This window comes from Corvus hawaiiensis, chromosome 7 (assembly GCF_020740725.1).
Source record: "Corvus hawaiiensis isolate bCorHaw1 chromosome 7, bCorHaw1.pri.cur, whole genome shotgun sequence".
Lineage (NCBI taxonomy): Eukaryota > Metazoa > Chordata > Aves > Passeriformes > Corvidae > Corvus > Corvus hawaiiensis.
The window spans coordinates 34,435,361-34,456,860 of record NC_063219.1 but is presented as its reverse complement, the minus strand read 5'-3'; the positions used below and the strand labels follow the sequence as shown (position 1 = coordinate 34,456,860).

The window sequence follows — 21,500 nt, the reverse complement described above, 5'->3', positions numbered from 1 at the left end:
ACCAGAGCTTGGTGACCTGGATGACTTTGTCTGGAATGGACAGTGGTGCCTTATAGGAGCAGTTTAGTCTGAGAATGTGGTTTCACACTGAACTTTGGTGTAAATGCAGGTGACCACAGAAGCTGACCTGTCAGACAGTTCTGGGAACAGTCAGTCTCTCCTAGCTCAGTGGCAGAAAAGACTTGTCCCTGGCTCATTGTTAGGTATTCACAAGGGGAAATTTGCAGATCCTCAGATTCTTCATCCACCTGATCTTCTGGGGGTTTTTTCCTATATCTTGATCCTTCAAGTGATAAAAACTGGTACTCAGTTATTGAATCTAATGCTCAGTTTTGCTAACTCTTCCTCCTCAAGGAAGGCAGCTGAAGTTTTAGCTTTGTGCTAGTGTCTGTCTTAAGTTGACAGCAAAAAAAAAAAACCAGCACGCCAGTCTTTGTTAACTGAATAACTGCAACAAAGGAAAAAGTACTGCAAACCTGGAAAACTGACACAGCAAATTGAAAGGTGGACATTTTAAGTATATTTCACAAGGTGTAACTTAGTATCTTTCATATTTTATTTTCCAGTTAGATGGGTTCAAGTGTATAGATCATGAAATCTGGAATGTAACTACAAAAATTTGAAAATCTAACAGACAGACCTTGACAGTCACACAGTCAAATCATATACAGCCGCCAAGGAAAAATAGGAATATCCTCTGCAATACAGTAAAAAGAGTAATCTATCAAGACCTGAGAAACAGAATCTTAAGAAAAAAGCAACCACCACTGCTGTCAGGTAACGTATTTAGTCATTCTGAATGAAGGACAGTTAAAACAAAAACCTGTTATTATGTAGATTTGCATTTTCATTTGTTAAAAGGAGATGGGAGATGCCAGGTTAATCACTATTTTTCTGTTTCTCTGGTACCAGCTGTTAACCATATAATCATAATTTTAGGTCTTGAAAAAACAACAAAATGGGGAGGGGAAAGGCCCACAGTAGCACTACAGAACTACACTGCCAGTTCCGTGTGCACCCCCCACAATTCTGAACACCATGAAGTTTATAAATAGCTGCAAGTTTTGCTCAACAGACAAGAGGAGAGAGGAGGCACAGCAGTGAAGAGTAGCTGCAGTCTGAGTAGAGTGCAGGTCATACTGGTGTCCCCAGCACGGGACAAGGCCACATGTAGGCTGCATATTTTTTAATTACACTAGTTGCTCAGAGATGAAAATTGGGATCATATTCTTCTTACTGTCTCTAGAAGAAAATAAAACCCCACACATTTCCAGAACTCAGGATTGCATCACATAAAACCCTGACACATACGGTTTGCAAAGTGAGGTGTTCAGAATGAAAGCCCAGATCTTACGGAGATGTGAGGAACTTGGTAGTCTGTAAACCCACTGCCTGAAAATTAGAGGAACTTGAATTTCTAGTTATTTAGACCATTCTGAAAATCTCATTTCAATTCTGTAGAAGCTAAGCAACTTCAATCTCAAAAGCTAAATTTATCAGTCTGTTCTGATCAAACTTTAGATTTATCCTATTTCTTACTGACATGTGGGAGCCATCCATAAAGGACCACCAGTACAGACATTTGAATGATAAAAGCTTGTTTTGATTTTTTCCCCAAAATGAAAATGACCATCCTCCCTTTGTACAAAATTCATGAGAAATATCTATAAGTTGAGAACAAATATAAGCAAAGAAAAAAATCTCCCCAAATGAAATGTCAGCAATTAAAAGTAATGTAGAAGAAAGAGTATGACCTTTACAGATATTCAGAATTTTACAGAGTATATAAATTGTATAATATATAACAGATACTCAGAATTTGCTGAATACCTTTGCCAAAATCTTTGTCAAAATAAAATTTGATTTTTCTTATGGTGGTGAATGCAAAGGCTGAAGTCACAGTCTTACAGACCTCTTCTGTAAGCTGAGATAATTTCATTCACTAGAGTGATGTGATTTGAATTAGGTGTGACTTCAGCCTTTGCATTCACCACCATAAAAGGCTTGAACTTCAGCCTTTGCATTCACCACCATAAAAAGCTTGAACTCTACTGACAGAGTGTGCAGAATGACCCACATTACCTTCTGGCTAAGCACAACTTTTAGAAAGCTTTAGCAATTTATCATCACTATATGGTAATGATGACTTTTCTCAGACACAAAAAATTATGGTTTTTATCAATGGTTCATGCCAAACCCAAGTCTTAAAAGAAATCGGCCCAAAGCAGGTGCACCGAGCTGTCAGACCTTGAAATTTGTTTTGAAACCAACCACCTGTTAGTGTAATTGTGTAGCTGTTTTTCCTGGCTTATGGGATTTCAGTTCAGCTGCTGTTCTCATGCTAACGCTTATTTCCTCTAGGAATCAGTCTGTCCATTTACACAAACCTCCAAACTTCTGTGTGACTGTCTTCCCGGTCTGAGCCAATGGGTATATGCAGAATGTCTGATGGAGCACCCTTGACCAATAACACACTTTGTTTACAAAATAGCTCACAATTGCTGTAGGAAAATGCCTCAAAAATAGCATTTAACATCCTCTGTGACACATTTAATCACTTAGTTGACTCGTCTCTGCTCCTTGTTTGTTTCAGACAGCAACAAAGAACACTTACTTTTAACTGGCAATCTCAAAGATCAGACTTAGTGCTGATGCCTGACTCACATCTACTGATAACAGAGCACTGTTCCTGCTGCTGAAACCAAGTCTGAGTCAGGATTCCCATCAAAACTTTCTGTTTCTAAAGGTTTATAACTTCACCAGAAGCTGACTCTGGGTTAGAGGTTAGCAAGGATATGGAACACTTAGCTGACAAAATCTAGAAGAAAAAAATCTGCCCACATGAGAGATAAAAGTGCAAAAATTATCATCAGAAGGACAAGAGCTTCAGATGGTTTTTGTAAATGAGGAATTTCATGTAAGAAAGAACAATGTCCTTGCACTTAAGGGCCCAGCCAGAACTGCATCCCTTTATGCTCCACTTTGCTGTTTTCAGCACCCTTTGGACACCAGCCACCCCAGAAAAAGAACTGGACACTTGAGTGAGAACAATAGATGAGCTGTTCATGAAAAATCTCCTGTGCCAGCCAGTCCCACTCATCTGGCAGCTCCACACTGCCCTCCAGGGAGGGCCATCATGAAACTTAACCATGTTTTCCTCAGTTTCCCACTGGCAGGAGAGAATTCCTTGGGAGTAAACACATAAAGCAAGTAAGAGAAATATAGCTGACATAAACATGAAAACGTGTATATTTCATGACATAAAAAAGAGTACAAAATAAATTACAAAGATTAAATATTCTCTGTGTTCTTATTCATGCACAGATAACTGCTATCCTAATGCCTTTTTCAAGCGCCATATAAAGGAAACAACAAACAATTTATGGATAATAGTTCATAAATATATGCAGCACTGCATGTCCAATGCACACAGATATTTCATCATGTAAGACATGACTACTGGGTTTATGCATTATATTAAATGTGAGCTGTTTGCAGCTATTTAAAATAATTTTGGGACACAAAAACTGTTGACAAGATATCTCCTATTTAAATGTATTGCCCATCCCTGACTGCAGAGCATGTTGTCTTGTGTTTATCAGAAGGAACACTTTCAAAATGCTTTGAGAAACTCAATTGTTATAATTGTCTTAACTTAAAAAGACTACACCTTTGTATAGAGTTCTGTCAAAAGAAATCCTGCTGCTTATCATAAGCACGTACTTCCCCAAAGTTCCTGTTTTTTTAGAAGTTTTATTAATTGCAAATGTTGTTTACTAGAGGAAAACCGTGACTGAAGCTCTAAAACAAAGAGAATAGTTGCAACTTTAATCCTTTCAATAAGCCTTTGTTTCCCATTGACTAAAAACTTCCTAAAGGAAGTAGAGCTGCGAAAATCCAGGAAGGAATTAGATTTGCCAAATTCTGTTCCTACTTGGATCTAGATGCAAAGCCTTTGTTATTCATGGTACAAATGTTTTAGCAAAAAAAGAATGATCAATTACAAAAATACACTTTTGCCAAGGTTGAAATTGTTAATAGTAGAGCTTTTCCTATCACAGAAGGCATACTATGAACTGATATAACTCACAAAATAAATAATATATTAATATTTTAGCTGGTCCTGCATTTTTTTTTCAGCGGGATGTTTTTTTCTTTTTGTTATCTAAGTCAAACTTGGATACTGGCCTTACAATCATACCTAGATAAATAAACAAATATGGAAAGGAAAAAATCAAAGGCAACCTCTTAATTAAATTAAGCATGCTTTGCAGCATCCAAAATAGGAGAAATCTTCAAAATCCATTCCCATGACAACAAGTAATTGCACACAGAAAAGTGTGCTATTGTGGCAATAAAGCTGAATTCCCTGAAGACCTTTCAGAGACACTACCAATTTGTTTTGTATTTTTTTCCCCACATGCTCTTTTTATCTCTGTACCACTTCATGCTCTCTAGATTTTAACTTGCCAAACAAGTAGAGACTAGGTAAATATGTTCTGATTTATTCCATAGGGCAGAGGTCCTTTTAATTTCTTCTCCTGAAATAATTTAAAGGCAATTCTTATCTCCTTCCCACCAACACAGAGCATATTGCAACTTTTGATTTCCTGGCCAATAGTACAGTGGAAGATTAAAGAATATTTGAGCCACCATTTTTGTAAGATACTATGTAAGGACAGGTTGTGGAAAGTGCTGAATACTTTCATCTTCTTGTGGTTTCAGTGAAAATGTTGTTTAGCGTATTTACGTAAAATCAGCTCAGTATTTTGACAGGTCAAAGGTTTGGCCAAGCTTAGCTGGACGGCTGAGTTGGAAAGGCTACATGGTTTCAGTAGCCATCAGCAAGTGTTGTGGTTTAACATCACACCCAGCTCTGTGTGCTGCCGGCTCCCAGCATCCTGACACAGGCTGGGCCTGAGCTTCAGCCTGAGCAGCAGCAAATGCCTCCAGATTCCTAACGAGACAAATTTATGGCTCTGCTTTGGAAACGCCCCCATAACGTTTGTAACTTGAAACACATATAACTAAATCTTGGAATTGCTTTGGTTTAGGATATTACAGGTGCTAAGTCTCAAGGATATATTGGATATAATTATTCACAATGTCTTAAACCTCCCTTTAGGGTTTTCCTTCATATAATAGAGATATGTGGGGTACATCTCCAAAATCACTGAAAAGTGTTTTGATAAGATCAAATTGTAACAGGAGAAAGAAGTGAAGCGAAGAGAAAAAAGAGATTTCTGCATTCCATTTTTCATCACAACAGTTGACAACCCCCTCCCGCCCTTGAAGATAGAAAAGCCAATTTTAATTTAAACTACAAACTGTTGACCAGGCCTCAGCTTGGCTTTGCAATTCACTATATGCCTGAGGGATAAATTATTTAGCATTAGCACATGGTATGTCATGTCTTGTTACTTAAGTGGAGTATGGCCTCCATCCAGCTGCACCCCCGGGGCCCCCCGATTGGCTGTGGGTGATGTCATTTCCATGTGCTAATCCTGGGCCAGGCCCCGGGGGACAGCGCTGGCCGCTCCCCCCAGCCCCTCCGCCCCCCACCCGGGCTCGGCTCCGGCTCTGCTCCCACTCATCGCTCCCAGGTTCACCGCAGGTACTGCCCCCATCGCACGACTGTCGATACCAGTGCAGTGAAACAGAAGGTGTGGCAGATGAGCTGCATCGCCTGCACGTGGTGTTTTGTGTTCTTCAGAGAGGATTTGTAATAAATTTAGTGAGATGGAAATGGGAAATAAATTTTTGCTGCAGATCCAAGCTAAGTGGAGAATTTTGAGAGGTTTATTTATTCAAATATTATTCTTAATTTATTTTTCTATTTTCAGTGTATTACAGATTTTTGCTGAAAAAAACCGTTTCCACACTGCAAGACAAAGGAATCCTGGACAAATGACCTGAGAGCATGAACTCTGCAAAATGCTTCTTCTGGAAGTTTGGCAATGGAATAATTAGCCACAGTGCCCTTTAAATGGCCATATTTTGGGTTCAGTTAACACCCTCATTATATTAAAAGGGCTTTTCCTTCAGAACCACCTTCAGGTTATTTGCCCCAGAGGAAATACTCATGCTATTCACCATTGGAAGGCTCCCAGCACAGAAACAAGGGTCACAGGGCTGGTTTCTTTTGATTTAATTTTACAGCAGTGCCGGCGAAATGCCAAGAATTACAGAGCACTGTGTCGTGCAGATGGTACCGTCTGCTCTCCGTGGTGAGGCGCAAGATTTGCATCTGTCTGTTGGTTCAGGTTAAGGTTGAGCAGTGGTTCTACGTGACAGGTAACAAGAGACACAACTGACACTCTGAGAGAAATCCACGTGCTTTGTTACTGTTACATTAGCATTTAAGCACAGTACACAATACCCCACCATTCGTTTCTTGTGGTAACAATGAAAACTGACAGTGATTTGCCTTCTCTGTCACTGAATCTTAATTCTTTGCAACAGTGCATGAGAAGAAAGGATTTTGTGAAAGCCGTGCGGTCTCATGGTGAAGTGATAATTCTCTGAGACAGAGGAAGAAGGGGAACTTTGCAAGGGGATTCCCACGAGAAGAGATGTTGAACCAGTGCAGTACAAAGCGCTGCAAAATAAACAACTGTAGGACAGGAAATGAAGAACTCTAATCGATACCACAAAAGGGATTAGTTAGTCAAATGTGAAAATTCAAAACTGCAGTTTAAATCAGGACCGCTAACTCTTTCTTGCCCTGCACAAAATAAACAATCTATGACTCTATAGATTCACCAGCTGCATCCAGCTTTGATTTCTGTCATTTCAAAGCTGGCACCTGCAGCCAGCCCTGGCTCAGAACTGTAGCATTGCTTCAAGCACTCAGCTGGAGGGAAACACCTGCATTTGCACTATTGCTCATCCTCTCAAAACTACCAGACCTACTTGTAGCTAACTAATAAACAGCTAATTATAAACAGGGCGATTGGGCAAGGGCTCAGAACTGCTACCAGCGTAAGCACTGGGAAGCCACATTTGCTGGCATAATAGAACAAAAGTGCATTTCGATTTGGCTCCACACTCATTAGCTGGCCACCTCACAGTCCAACATATTTATATGCATATAAATATCTTCAAGGCAGGTGCCAAGAGAATGGTGCCAGTCTCTTTTCAGTGGTGCCCAGCAGCAGGACGAGGAGCACTAGCCATAAACTAAAAAATGAAGTTTCACCTCAACACAAGGTATAATATAACTTCTTTAGGTTGAGGGCGGCAGAGCACTGGAACGGCTGCCCAGGGAGCGTGTGGAGTCTCCCTCTCTGGAGACATTCCACACCCACCTGGACACGTTCCTGTGTCACTGCTCCAGGTAAACCCTGCGTTGGCGGGAGCTTGGACTGAGTGATCTCCAGAGGTCCCTTTCAACCCTAATAATTCTGTGATTCTCGGATATTACCTCTGGCCACACCGTGATGGACTGCGGAGCAGGGCGAGCGAGGACGAAACGCACCCTGCATCAGCCCTGCCCAGCTCCGCAGCGTTCGCCTCAGCATCAGCGCGGGGTTGGAGGCGCCGACACTTGCCAGGACGGCGGCGGCTCCGTGAAAGAACAATTTCTGAGGGGAGCGGGGAGCCGCCGACACTGTCCCAGCCCCGGGGGCAGAGCGGGAAACCGACACGGCCCTCAGCCTGCCCTGAGGGCACCTCGGCAGAGCGCGCGCGGCGAGAGCAGGGCAGCGCGTGCCGGGGGCAGCTCTCGCGATACGCTCGGCCGGTGCCGGGCGGGGCAGGGGCAGGCGCGGAGCTCTCGCGAGAGCCGGGCGCGCGGAAGCGGCGTGGCGTGCGCGGGGCCGTGTCGTGAGGGGCCGTGAGGGACCGCGAGGGCCGTGCCGGCCGCTGCAGGATGCCGAGCGCTGCCGGCCGCGGGCAGGGCCAGGACCGCCGCCCGGAGAACGAGGACTCGTCGGCGGCTGATGTGGGTCTCCGCAGGGAACGTGGCGGGCGCGCTGTCGAGGCTCTCCGGGTGGGGGGGGCTGGGCCCAGGCGGGGTTTGGCCGGCCCGGGGGCACAGCTGCCTTTGGCTTTACTGTGCCGCTCCCCCCTTCGCCAGGCCCAGCCTGTGATTCCCTGAAGAGCTCTGCACCCCCCCCCGAAACACCTGGGCTGCTCCTCCACAGTAGGGAGGGGGCTCCTGCTGGCCTAGCAGGTGCTTCTCCCTTGTACTTGAAGATCACACAGCGGTGCTGAAAGATTGTAGGCCAGTGTTTATTCAAGAAGAAAAAAGTACTAACAATGAGCATCAGTTCATTTTGTTAATGAAGTAGTTTTTGCTTATTATTGCATCAGCAGTAAGGAATTCCAAGTACTGGTGGCTTCCCTAAAGTTACAAATACGCCACGATTCATCAAAAGGAGACAAGCAAAGACCTTCCCCAAATAAAGTATTTAGTAGGAGCTTTGGTTCACGTATTGAATAGAATAAAATAAATAAACCAAGGGGTTTTTATTTGGAAATGCGTGGGTTTAGTTGGGAAAGAAGAACTGTGACATTTTTGGTGAAAATGCTGCCTTTTCCTGTGCCTTACCTGGCAGATTTTGTTAACAGTCAAGCTCCACCGGGCTGTGATGATTACATGTGATCTGCTCGTGTTTGAATATGGGAAGGAAATAGTTAATGTATATACTTACATAGGACTCAGGTCAGGAGTAGGGTCTTTGTAGAGATAATCACACTAACTTTCTGTGAAACAAGTAATGGTCTTCATGCATGGTTGCTGTTGTTGGAATTATTTTTTTCTTTCAGGGAACAATTGTCTTCTCTCTCTTCTGTATCTCTTGTAAGTCCAAAATGCAGGTTTTTAAATATAGCTAATTATTTTGTATTCCCTCAGTTAACTCTGTGACAATTTTGTTCAGGTTTTTTGTGTGTGCTTCTTTGATACGTGTTTCTCACCTCCATTTTAGGATTATGCTAAGGAAAGATACGGAGTGTCATCAATGATACAATCCCAAGAGAAACCAGGTCAGTTGAAAAATGAAAAAAGTTTTTGCAAAAGAGATGGGGTGGGAAAGAAGGAAAAAAGAAGTTATGTGCCAAATACTGTCAGTATTTCCTTGAGAAATCTTTACCAAGCTTTCTTGTTCAAATGCCAGTGGAATTTTTTCGTTTTCTAGGATACATTTGGTACTTGTGAGACACTTGCATTTGGGCTCCATGGCCAGTTTTGGGCTCTACAGAGCAAGGAAGACATAAAAATTTTGGAGCCAGTCCACTGGAGAGCTACCAGATTGCTCAGGGGACTGGAGCACAGGATCTGAGGGAGCTAGGCTTGTTCAGCTTGGAGACAAGGAAGCTGTGGGATGATCTTCTTATAGTTAAAATCTACTTAATGGGAGGGTGTAGGAAAGATAAAGCCAGGCTTTGAAGGTGTGTAGTAATTGGACTGGAGGTCATAGACACGAATCAGAACAGGAAATTGAGATTAGAGGGAAGAAAAAAAAAAATCATGAGTGTGGTTGCATATTGGAGCTGGCTTCCAGATTGAGAGGAATCTCAAGCTTTGCCCTTGCCTGGACCGTGCCTTACACAGCTTGTCAGTTTTGTGTCTGTCCATCACTGCAGACTTTTTTAATTACTAAATTATTATTATTTGTAATGTACTGAGTCCTGAGATGTCAGGCTTTTTCCGTTTTTGGAGTAAGTTCTGCTGTGACTTACTACAGCAGTGCTCTCTCTCTGCGTATGGTCTCCCTGCTTATGCAGCCTTCCATTTCTCCTGTATATGAGCACCAAATCCATTAATACTGGATATTAATATTTATGGCTTTTATCAGTCATACCACTCTGAATTCAGGAAGTCCTGATTTTCTCCTGATGGGGAATTGGGATTCGGAAAAACTTAGTGGCTAGAGAACAAGCTCCCAGGCCAATATCCCAAGAAATATTAATCTTTGTATTAAATTCAGTGCATGAAATGGGAATGAGGGAAAATAACAGACTGGCTTCTTGTAAATTCTTCATAGTAAAATGTAAAACAGCAACATCATCTGTGATTAGGTGATTTTTTTTTCTTCTTTGAATATTTGTTTTGGTTGATCCCCCTTTAGGAAGGGAAATGCAGAATGTAGGGAAGAGGAGCAGTCAACAGAGCACTCACAGGTTGAAAGCAACTGAAGGGGAGCTTTATATAAACAATGTAAAGGGACAGAAAAATCAGCAGAGACTGCATTAACAGTCACTGTTGAATAAAATACATTCTAGCTGCTAGAGAAAGGGAATGGGAGTTGAAATCACATTGGAAGCAGCCCAGCTCCTGTGTTTCCTCTCCCAGATTTGCACCCCAGAGCAAACAACTGTGTGGGGGACCCAAGCTGGCAGATTGAGAGGGCAGATCATGTCCTGCTTTCATGGAGAAATGCCAACTGTCTCATATTCAAAAGAAACACTCAAAAGTACTGGAGAAAAAAATATATTGAGAAGGGAAATTGTGAAAGCAGCAGCAAATTATATGAAAAAGGCTGTGTGTCATATTTAGTTGTGTTGTCCCCTTGACTTTTGATCCTTGTTTAAAAAAAACTTCTCAGTGTATGGACAATGTTGAGTGGGTTTTCCATGGGGCTTAAAATGCAACCTACAGCACTCCTGCTATTCTGTAGTTGTAGAAGGTGGTTATCCAGAACACCAAAATTGGGTAACAATAAAGAACAAAATGCCTATAACAAAGAAACCGAAGATCAGCCTAGTCCCTTCCTTGAGACTAATGCACTTTTATTTACAGATTCAGTAGTTTCTGCCAGGGAGAGCTCTTGCCAAAGGCTTCATGGGAGGGTGAGATGATCGCTTGTCATCAGTAGCTGCACTTGCCTTGGGTGTCTTGGAGTAGCTGCTGCTTGGGACAGGGGGTGGAGGGGGAAGCAGAAATGTTCCTGGCTATCTGAAGTGTATTAAATTTGGTTTTGAAGTCTGTGTGGCTACCTGCCATTTCTAAATCACAGTAACTAATGGTGGTATGAGGTGTGCAGCCCACGCAGCTTCTGGTGACCAGAGCCATCAGACAGCGCAGCACAACCTCAGGTGGGAGCTCAGGGGGAGCTGCTGCAGTGGTGCTGTTCAGCTCACTTGAGCCACACTGTCCAGAGGACACTGGCTGCACCTGGGAACTCACACAGCTTACAGTGATCAGAACAAGTTATTCTTCCTTTCCGAGGAATAACCATATTGTCCTTTTGCCATGCTGATAGATTCTTGTATCTCTGCAGGCAAATTAAATCTCTTTTCTCAGGTTCATAACTTTGTTTCTTCACCCTGCTCTGCTGAGCTCACACATACCTGTGCCTTCTTTCTTGGCCCACGTAAGTCCTCCTTCTGATTATGTTGGCTGCCCTGGCTATCTGATGTTCTTGATTCCCATCATGTCAGGTTTTAAGGTCCTTCCTGCCTGATAGTAAAACTCCATTTTTTGCCATTCCTTTTTTCTCCCTTCAGTCCCGTTATCTCATCTACCTTCCCTGGAAGCTGCTTTCTAATGCTGCTTTTCTAATGCTGCTTTTGATTTTCAGGTTTTTATGTCAAACTTGCCTTCTCTTTTTCAAAATTTTCTGGTATTGTAAAGATACTGGCACTTCACAGAGGCAACAGAAATATTGGTCATAATGTTCAAAATTCCATGATGCAGGATAAATTATCTTAGTAAACAGCTGATGTGACAGGCAGGGAATGGGGTCTGGAGGTGAAAAAGTGTTGTTTTATGTATCCCACACAGCTTTTTGGACTTTTACCCTCTTTTCCCCTGTTTAGAAGAGGTTAGAGTTCTGAGAGAAAAATAAGGGTATTTAGTATGTTGGAAAGAAGAGATTGGGCTGTACATTAAGGAAAAAAAATTACAGCTTCCCCATAAACATGACTCCAAGTGGCAGTAAAGGTGAGATAGCCTGAATACTGAATTGGGGCAGAAAGCGTAATTTCACATTTACAGAGTGTTGTGTTTGAACTTTGTTTAAAATCTTTGTTCCCTTGTCTTCACTGCAACTGTAGCAAAATTAAAAACATCTTTTATTTTTGCACTTAATTTATTGGCAAGAGGGCAGAAAGTGTGAGTACAGCTTGCATTTGCGAAAGAACAAGTAGATGATCATCTGAGAAGTGTTGGAAGGACCTTAAAGGTGAAAGCAAGAAGTTTCATTTCTGTTATGGAAGCGATAAAAATGAACTGAAAGGAATTCAGGTGAAATGGTATACCAAGAGTGCAGAGGGAATATACAGTGCGTTGGTTGGACAAGAGGAAACGAGTGACAAAGACAAATGGTTGCTTACACTCACAAATACAGGCAACATCATGACCTACTGGCATTTTAGAAATGAGAGAGAAAGAAGATGAGATTTGGGAAATGTGGGAGGAGGGAAACGAAGTGGTGTAGTTGCTATATCCAGCTCATTGCAGTGGAGCACATTGACAGGAACAGACGTAGTGGGCACAATGAACATCAGGAAACTCTTTTTTACTGTGAGGGTGACCAAGGATTGGTACAGGTTTGCCCAGGAAGAGTTTCCTGTCTTGGAAATACTAAAAAACCATCAGAACATGATCTTGGACAGCTGGTACTATGTCACCCTGCTTGTGAACGGGGTTCAGTGGGGTGACTTCCAGAGGCTCCTCCTAGCCTCAGTCCATGCTGTGATTCTGTGATCTGCTACTGGAAAAAAAGGCTTTATGATGTCTTCTTGTGGATATTGTTTATTACCCTTTTTATGAAAGGTGAAATGTTTTTTAATAATTAATACAATATAACAACTTTTGTGTTAAATGTGTCTTGTTTACTCTTGGTGAAACATGAACCACTAGGTATCCAAAAGACTTAAAAAAATATTTATCTAATACAAATGGTTCCTGAAACACTAAGGATCCACAAAAGGTGTAACACCTCATTCTGTCTTTATGCTTGTGCCTAGAAAATGTTTTAACGTTTGTAACAATACAGTTTCAAGTTGACTGAGATAAAATTTTAACTGTCTGAATATCACTCTTGGAAATACTGAAGGTTGTGGATTGTGATGGTTGCATGTTTCCTATAGTACAACACTGTTAAAGTTTGAATATCAGTTGCTGGCAAATGATAACATCTTTATTCCCCTTTCTCCCTTCCCCCCCCCACACGTATACACACTTCATGAATATATTTGAGTCAATTTCCTATCCCATTTCTCTGTGCACTTCATTCTGTTCTGGATTTGATATGTGTCTGTGAAGAAAGAACTGCACTGCCCTGACATAAGCTAATAAAAGTTTTAAATCCCCTAAAATCCTCAGTGCAGAATAACAGGCTTGCAGGGCAAGCTGTGACTGGTATTCAGAGACAGAAGGAAGGAGTCCAGAACAGCAGATGGTAACCTGGAGTGGGCAAAAGAGTTTTTTTCCGGAAACTTTGGAAAAGTTCTGGCAGGAGAAGTTTACAGTGGAAGTGTCTTAGCAAATTTAATGTTAATTTGAAACGAGAGAGAAGTCTCTGAGGAAAGAATCATACAACAGAATCATACAAGGAATAGTGGCATGCACCAGCATATTGTCAGTTCATAATGGTTGTGTACAATTTTTAAAGTCCTGATTTATTTAAAAATATTTTCCTTGATTACTTTTTTTTTCCATTTGCTATCCAAAGTCTGTCCTTTCCAAGCCATGCATTCCTGTTGTTATTTAGCTTTGTAGCTTCATTGGATTTGAAGGGTTCTAATCAGTCCTCGCTTTGACAGTGATAGTAGTGCTTGATCAGGTTGTCAAAGAGATTTTCCTAAAATAAATGTTACCCGTTTTACACAGTAATACTCTCGTTGTTCCAAAATGCTGTTGTTTTAATCAAAATAAAACTTTTAAAAGTTATAATGCACATTTATATGTGGTTTCTTTCTGTTCTTTATTTTAAATAATAGTTATTTTATGGTTATATTCATCCTACTTATATAAGGTAGATACAGAGAACAGTCATGTCACCTCTGAGCCTTTGTTTTTCTGGGTTCAACATGGCAGCTTTCACCCTGAAAGTGCAGCAGGGCAGACGTCCCTTAGGCAGCAGAAATTCAGACTAGTAAGTGCGGGTAGTACAGTGAAGTCCTATCAAAACCAGTGTAGTCATTATGGGTTCTGCCATCCGTGAACTACAGTGAGTCTTGCTGTTGGTAAAGTGCAGTTTGACCCTGCTGTATAAGTCAAAAATAAGCTTGAAGTAATTTAAAGCTACTGGATCAAGTACAAGTCACTAAGAAAGGAAATGGGATCTTGTGTGTTTTCAGTAAGTCAATTATGCTGTTGATACAAAAAGTGATGTTTTGGATTTATTATCAATTTTATCAATAGCCATGATAGAAAGTGTATTTGGAGTTTAAAGTGAAAAATGTTTTGCTTTGAAAAAAACAAAACTGTTTTAAAATGTGTGGTTTTTTCTGTAATTCAGATAGAGTTTTGGTTCGCATAAAAGACTTGACAGTGGAGAAGGCTGATGAAGAGGTTTGGGTTCGTGGCAGAATTCACACCAGCAGAGCTAAAGGTGAGAGGCCTCCAGGGTTTTTGGTTTTATTTCCTCATGTCATTAGTACAACCTTAATGTTTGTTGTGCTTTCATGACCTGTTGCTTATGTCTTGCATTCAAGAAAACTTTGCCACCTGGTTACTCAGGGTTGCCTCAATGTTACTTTGACTGGTTATTTTCTTTTTCTACCTCTCTTTTTCCCAAGAGGGAAAAGGAGATTTTGGGTTTAGCTGTGTGGAAATCAGTTATTGTAGTAAAAGTAAATTTTTGTTTTACTGTGTTGCTAAATACCAGATAGACAATTGTAAATAATAGTAATTTTAAAATGTAATTATTCTCTTTAAGGTGTTCATAGTTGTGAGATAAAGCACTTCTAAGCTTCTACACTAAAACATGCTTGTATTATAAATGTATCAGTTGTTACCATATTTCTTCTGCTGCACATGACTATTTTCACCACACCTTTTCTTTGACAGGAAACAAAAATCTGTGTTAAAATTTCAGAATTCTTACTTTCGAATACTGGTATCTAATTATATCAATTTGAACTTCAAATAAGAAGCATCATCTTTCTTTAGCAAGACAAAGGGGAAAAACCCTTTCATAGGTTCTCAGCAGTGTGGGCTGTCACACTTGGCTGTCTGACAGCCATATTTCTTCCCTGGAATCAGAAGTTCCCCCTGGAGACCAGGTTGCCATATGCAAACTTCAATAGGCTTTGGCCTTTGCAGTTGACATCAGATGCTGACAACTGTTGTGCTGGTTTCGGTTATGTTTGGCAGCTCTGTAGATATAAATAACTTGTCTTTCCAAGAACTGAAAAAAAAAAAAAGCATAAAGAAATTATCTTCACAAATGAAACTTAACAGTAGTCTTAAAATTGGGAATGATGCAAATTAGGGGCGAGAATCCAGTACCAAGTATTGTTGAAGATACCAGATTCATATCTCTTTTTGAGAATTCATGTTCTTAAAACATGTCCCTCTTAATGAGTAGTGTCTGTGCTGCAGTTGGTTAAAATAAGGAGCTGCATTCAAATATATACATATGATGCATATTTTAATTTATATTAGAATCTTTAAACTTAAGGAGTCCTCAATAGTTTTGTAATGGAAATGGAAATCTCTCTATTATTTAAAGAAATTGTCAACTCCAAAAGCTGTGAAAGCCTTGGTCATTACGACATGAAGTTGTTCAGACAGGAGACACTCCATCTGCTTTAAATGTTACTAATGTTACTGTCAGGATATGAATTAGAGTATCCTTATGGCTTTTCTTTTGCAATTATTGGAAGAGTTCAGGCTATTAACAGAATTCAGGATATTATAGGCAGGTGTCTATGCGGACCTGGAAAGCAGTGTAAAGTTCTATGGTTGTTGATTGCTGTCTGTGTATGACATTGGTTCATGGTATCTTGCATGATATATATGTTTACTTCAAACACAGTAATATCTCTGTAACAAGGCAGTATTAACTTAAAAGAAGCTGTTGTAATCCTTCACTTTGACCTCACTATTGTTTTTGATGAAACAACACTGCTTATTTTCAAAACTCTTTAACACAACCTGAAGAATGAAAGCAGAAGGAGTTGATCATGGGCATGAATGTCCTGAATTTATTGATGGTGTCTCTTGTTACCGCTTGGTCTGACAACACAGAACAATTCTGACATTCAGGGAGCGCTGCTAGGGAATGCCATATGCTTGTTTACTTAAGCTTTGGGGAAAGAATCTTACAAGAAAAGCAAATGTTTAAGAGTAAAAAGTAATCTTAGTCTTTCCCACACACAACATGGCACTATTCCTACCACTGTGGAAAGGAAAGCCTTGCAGGAAACAGGAGAATCTTTCATAAAAACAAGCTTTAGTTTTTCTCAGAAACTTGAGTTTGACTCCTAAGTAACCAACGTAGCCTTTATTTAACCCTGTCTGGTTCTGACCAATAAACCAAAAAAAATTAATGGGAACAACTGCAGATTCCAGCTGTCTCATATAGCGAGTCACTCATGGAGTCTGATGGAAATTAACTGAAGGATGTGTAAAGAATGGGGTGTTGGGAAATTCTGTGTGTTGTACCAGAATTAAAGTGCACAGGGCCCTGTGGCTTGTATCATAGATTGAATAAATGTTATTTCTGGCCTTATTTTAAAGCCAGCCTAATCTACTGATCACGATTATCGTTGAAAACCCCTTGGGAAGTTGTCTGGGTTTGGCCAGGCAGCTGGGGCTTGTGCAGAATGTTAGACCTGAACTAGATTTTGGGTTATGAATGCATAGGTCTATGAAACATCTGAAAATAAGAATTCCATCAAGATAAATTTAAATACTGGGCCAAGTTTTATAATAAACTGTGTAAAGTCTTCTCTTTGCTGGCAAATGTATGTAACCATCATTTAATTTATATGACCAAAATGTTCTCCTCTTTATACACATTACTTCCTTATATCCTTTTCTTTCATAAGGTTTTGTGTGATTTGGTACTTTTATCCAAGACGAACGATCGATTACTGGTTGTTCTGTGTGCTTACTTTTGATGGAATTCTCCTTTCGGTGTCTTCTCTTACTTGTTCAGGGTCTGAACATTCTATGCATTATACTGTGTCAGATAATTTTAACCAAATTTCTCTTGAAACTTTCATCTTTTGGGCATTCTTGTGGGACATGATATTGTTTTTTTTTTTAATAGGAACTTAGTGTAGTTTACTTTTGAATGTGACTCAAGTTGGTGCTATACTTTTCACCTGAACACCACATAAATGTTTGGAAACACATGGAGAAGATCCCATTGTCCAAATTTTTTCTCACTCAGATGCTTCCTTTTTCCCATCTCTTGATCTGGAAAGGCTTCTAAGCATGAGCTGGATTTGATTATGGCTGGTCTTTTTGATACTTTATTTTGAATGGCTTCAGCTCTCTCAGGAAAAGTTCCCGTCCCTCTTTTAATCTTTGTGACTGTGATATTTTAGCCAGTCCTGAGTGAACTCCATTTGATCACTTATCTTCTGTGTGATTAGAAGTGTTTGTGTCCTGCAAAACATACTCTTCCTTCATGAAAACAGCTACTGTTACTCATGGCAAACACATTTGAGTCCTTTTATAATGCAGATAATGATCAGACTTCCAGTGTTTGGGATTGAGTACAACTGCCAGACTTTTGGATGAGGATCTGAGCAAGCTGGTCTTGGTGAAGATGTCCCTGCTCATTGCCGGGGGGTTGGACTCAATGGCCTTTAAAGGTCTCTTCCAACCCAAACTATTCTATGATCCTATGACAGCAGGTCCCTTCATTATTTCACTGTTTTATAGCTGAGAGATGTCGTAGCAGTCTTCAACTGTGCGGTTTTTGTTTGAACACCTAGTACATCATTGCTGAAACTTTGATCATGTTTTGCTAAATTGTTTGTCACTAAACTCATGGAGACAAATACTATCTTCTAGGAAATACTATATCCAACAGCTCTGTAAGAAATACTGAGATGTCAAAGATGTGAGATATGACTGCCTTATCTGAAGAAACTCAGCCTATCATGTCCTGTGGAAAAATTGTCCTTTCTTTGTTGACTTGCTGAATCTGAAACACAGCCTATATTTTTCTAATTTAAATCTGTTGTTTAATGTTTGCCTGCAAGAAATACATGCATCTGTACCATATTGGATATTGCAGCCTCTGGAATACAGAAATAGTTGTACTCTGTTTTCTGAAAATACGTAATTAATCTTGTTGCATTGTTGTTTGTCGTAGGACAAGATCAGTTATTTCCAATAATTATAATTAATATTTAATAACATTTTGTACTAGTTTCCCATGTTTGCTTTTATTTCCATGAGATTGTGTGTCAAGGGTTCTGCATTTATTTTCTGATACTCTTGAATTATCTGTAGCTATGTGTCAGGAACGGTAATCTGCTTAATTACAAACTGCAGAAAACTGCAACTGGCTTTTTAGTGCCAGTTTTCGAGTTAGGCATGTTTTGGCTTATTGGTTTAGAGTTTGAGTCAACAACAGGGAAGTAACTGTCTATAACAAAACTTCTGGCTTCTTCCTATTCTCACCATTTCAATGGAAATGTTACGGCATTCTGAGTCAGAACTTGGAGTTAAAGTGATCATGGTGCCTTTATCAGATACTGGTACACCAGTTATATGTTTGTTGCTAATTTTTGTCTAGGAAGAAGCATCTAAAATCACCATATTTCCTTAAAACTAAGTTAAGGAATAAATTAGAGATGTGAGAAGCGGTATGAAATGATTGTAACTGTCAGCTAAATAGATTAGAAAGAGCTTTGTTGACTTGGAAACACCCATTTTAAAAGTCAACAAAATGCACTAAGTTCTTTGTACATTATTACTAATTCCTATTAACTTCTTTTTCCCTAAGCTGTTCATGAATAAATTGCTCTTACAGGAATTTTTAATTGGGTCTTTTAGGTTCTTGTCATTCACTAGAATCAATACTCCTTTTGTTCCCCTTCATTCTGAATGTGTGGTGTATTATAGAATGAACATTGTTGGTTTAGTCCTTGTGGTACAAAATCAAGCCTATTTCTCTCAGAGCAGCTTTGTAAAGTGAACTCTGCAGCTTTGATTTGAGAAGATGAGAAAAAACATCTTTAAAAATAATTTAGACTTGAACTTGTTGTGAGCAAAGAAACAAGGAAAAGTATGATACATTTCTTGCAGTTGAAGAAAAAGATACTTTAAAAGTTATGGTTTGTTGTTTTTCTTTTGTCTAAAGACTCTTTATCTTGGAAGGCTTACTGTTATTTTTAGAAAATGTCCATTCAAGTGTTTATAGATGTAAGGCATGATTATTTAATTTATCTCAGTGTTTGTGTGTGTGTGTGTACATGTGCAGCTGAGAAGTTAGAAGCAGCTTTAAGGAGGGGGGGCAGCGATGAATGAGAGAGAGACGCACACTCTTAAGAGCTCTGTTTGTATTTAAGTAGTAAAGTATTTTTTCTCATTCACAAAGACCTCGAGTAACTTGTCCTTAATACACCTGTGTTGTTTCTCTTTGTATTCAGGGAAGCAGTGTTTCTTAGTCCTGCGTCAGCAGCAGTTTAATATCCAGGCTCTTGTGGCTGTGGGACAGCATGCAAGCAAGCAGATGGTAAAGTTTGCTGCCAAGTAAGTAAGCAATTATATCCTGTTGTCAGAGTAAACAATGGTGGGAACCAGGACTCCCAGGGGTTGGGACCATTTTCACACATTAACATCAATGCTTCGTTTGTTTTAAAATGTAGTTATTTAAATTGTCAGCTCTCTATTGCGTTGAATACATTATACTGACAAAAGATAAAATAGAGAACAGGCTTGAAATTCATTCTGAACTGCTGAAGCAGCATTCTCGTGCCATAGACAACCTACATTTTCTTCCAAGCTGGCTAACAAAAAGTCTGGCAAGCTGAGCTTAGTGGGACACTTCATTTGGTGTGTGGTGGTGGTGTGTGTCTGCACATGTTCAGGGTTTTTCTTCTACCAGACATATACAGTGTAGTAATACATTCTACACTTAGAACTGCTGTGAAGAAGTCCCATATTGCAAGTGGCTTACTGAGTTGAAGAAATTAAAAGTAGCTTCCGTGCACTGGGTTACACTTATCTACACTTTATTTTTGGCACTAGAATGTTAATTTTAATTTAAAAAAAATTTGGCAGGGGTGATAGACTTGCCAGTTGAAAAACTGTTTGTTGAAGCAATTTGAATTCAATTATTTGGTTTGTTTTGTTCCTGAAGATAAAGAATTACCTTTCCCTTCTACTTGCCCCAAGATTGTGCTTTCAGGTTGTCCTGTGATAAATATGCTTGTGTGACAAATGTGCTTTATAGTAGAGCTTTTAATAATGTGTATCTACTTGTTCACAAATAGAAATGTGGATCAATTCTGTGCAGTTTATTCGGTGCAGAATATGTTTAACATGTGGCACTTGAGTTGCTTCTGTGTAGTTCTTGGCACTACTCTCATGCCTGGGAAGGGAGCCCCCACTAATTAGCTGCAAAAGTGCTACAGCCTTCAACCTTCAATATGTCAGGGAGGGGAAGGATTCATTATAGTAGAGACTTCCAGAAGCCAAGTTAAGAAGGTTGGGATAATGCTTCTGCTTATGGGGTTCAAGGCAACGGGAAAACAGAACCAGCAGTGTTTGTTGTTTGGCGGTGCTCAGTGCTGGCAGTGCCAGTGTGAAACATGCTGTTCACAGGTGTTTATGAGCCAAAGTGAAGTGTTCTGTTTCTTCATGAAATGATTTGTACTCTCCAGCGCTTGGAATCTTTGAAAAGAATTAAGTGTATAATGTACTTGTTCCCTAATTCATCTCGCTCTAAACTCCCAACAGTCAGTGCCTGTACTTCCTCGAAAAACTTGTGCTACAGAACAGTGGAATAACTCTCAGAGTTGTGATGCACGCTCTTCTATTCTCCAGTTCTCTCCAATATATCTCTCTTTTTTAGTTTTCTTCATGGTTCTTTCCTCCACAGCTGAATTTCTTACACTTCATGATTGGTAGATCTCTTAGTGGTTAGGAGTTCATGAGGTGGAAGTTGATCTTTACTCTTTTTTTCCATATGCTGACTGCCACTTGTAAACCTGCTGTGGTTTTTTATAATTCACTGATCTTTTTTTACTCAATTAGTTTTCTGCCAGATTAGTGATTTAAATTAGGTTATGGAGGTCCAGAGCTAACAAGGAGTGGTAAACGGTAGAAGAGGATATCTGGAAAGAGTAGAGGGTAAAGCTCCTTTCTCTCTGGCAGCAGTGACCTGTTAAACCAGGCAGAAACCTCATCCTTAGGTTCTTCCCAACTCCCTGTCATCTCCCCACTTTCTTGATGAGGCAGACCTGAATTCCTCAGAACAGCCAGACTGATGATATTTATAGTGTTTTGAATTTTCGTTCTGCTTCTTTTTTGGGATAGCATTTGCTAGCTGAATCCTGGTACTTCAGCCTTACTTGCTTTGTAGCATTCGTGTTTTCCTTATTATTTGTGCTTCTGAAATGCTTGCATGCTCATCATC

At 40.1% G+C, this 21,500-nt stretch overlaps 1 protein-coding gene across 1 annotated transcript in view; it reads left to right on the top strand.

Annotated features, from left to right (window-relative positions):
- The first annotated feature begins 7,791 nt into the window (after positions 1 to 7,791).
- The window catches only part of DARS1 (aspartyl-tRNA synthetase 1), a 37,817-nt gene continuing 24,108 nt past the window's right edge, over positions 7,792 to 21,500 (top strand). The window contains exons 1-4 of the mRNA XM_048309108.1: positions 7,792 to 7,942; positions 8,931 to 8,988; positions 14,412 to 14,504; positions 19,510 to 19,612. Of these exons, the coding sequence (XP_048165065.1) occupies positions 7,871 to 7,942; positions 8,931 to 8,988; positions 14,412 to 14,504; positions 19,510 to 19,612 (326 nt within the window). The 5' untranslated portion in view covers positions 7,792 to 7,870. The remainder of the gene's footprint in view (positions 7,943 to 8,930; positions 8,989 to 14,411; positions 14,505 to 19,509; positions 19,613 to 21,500) is intronic.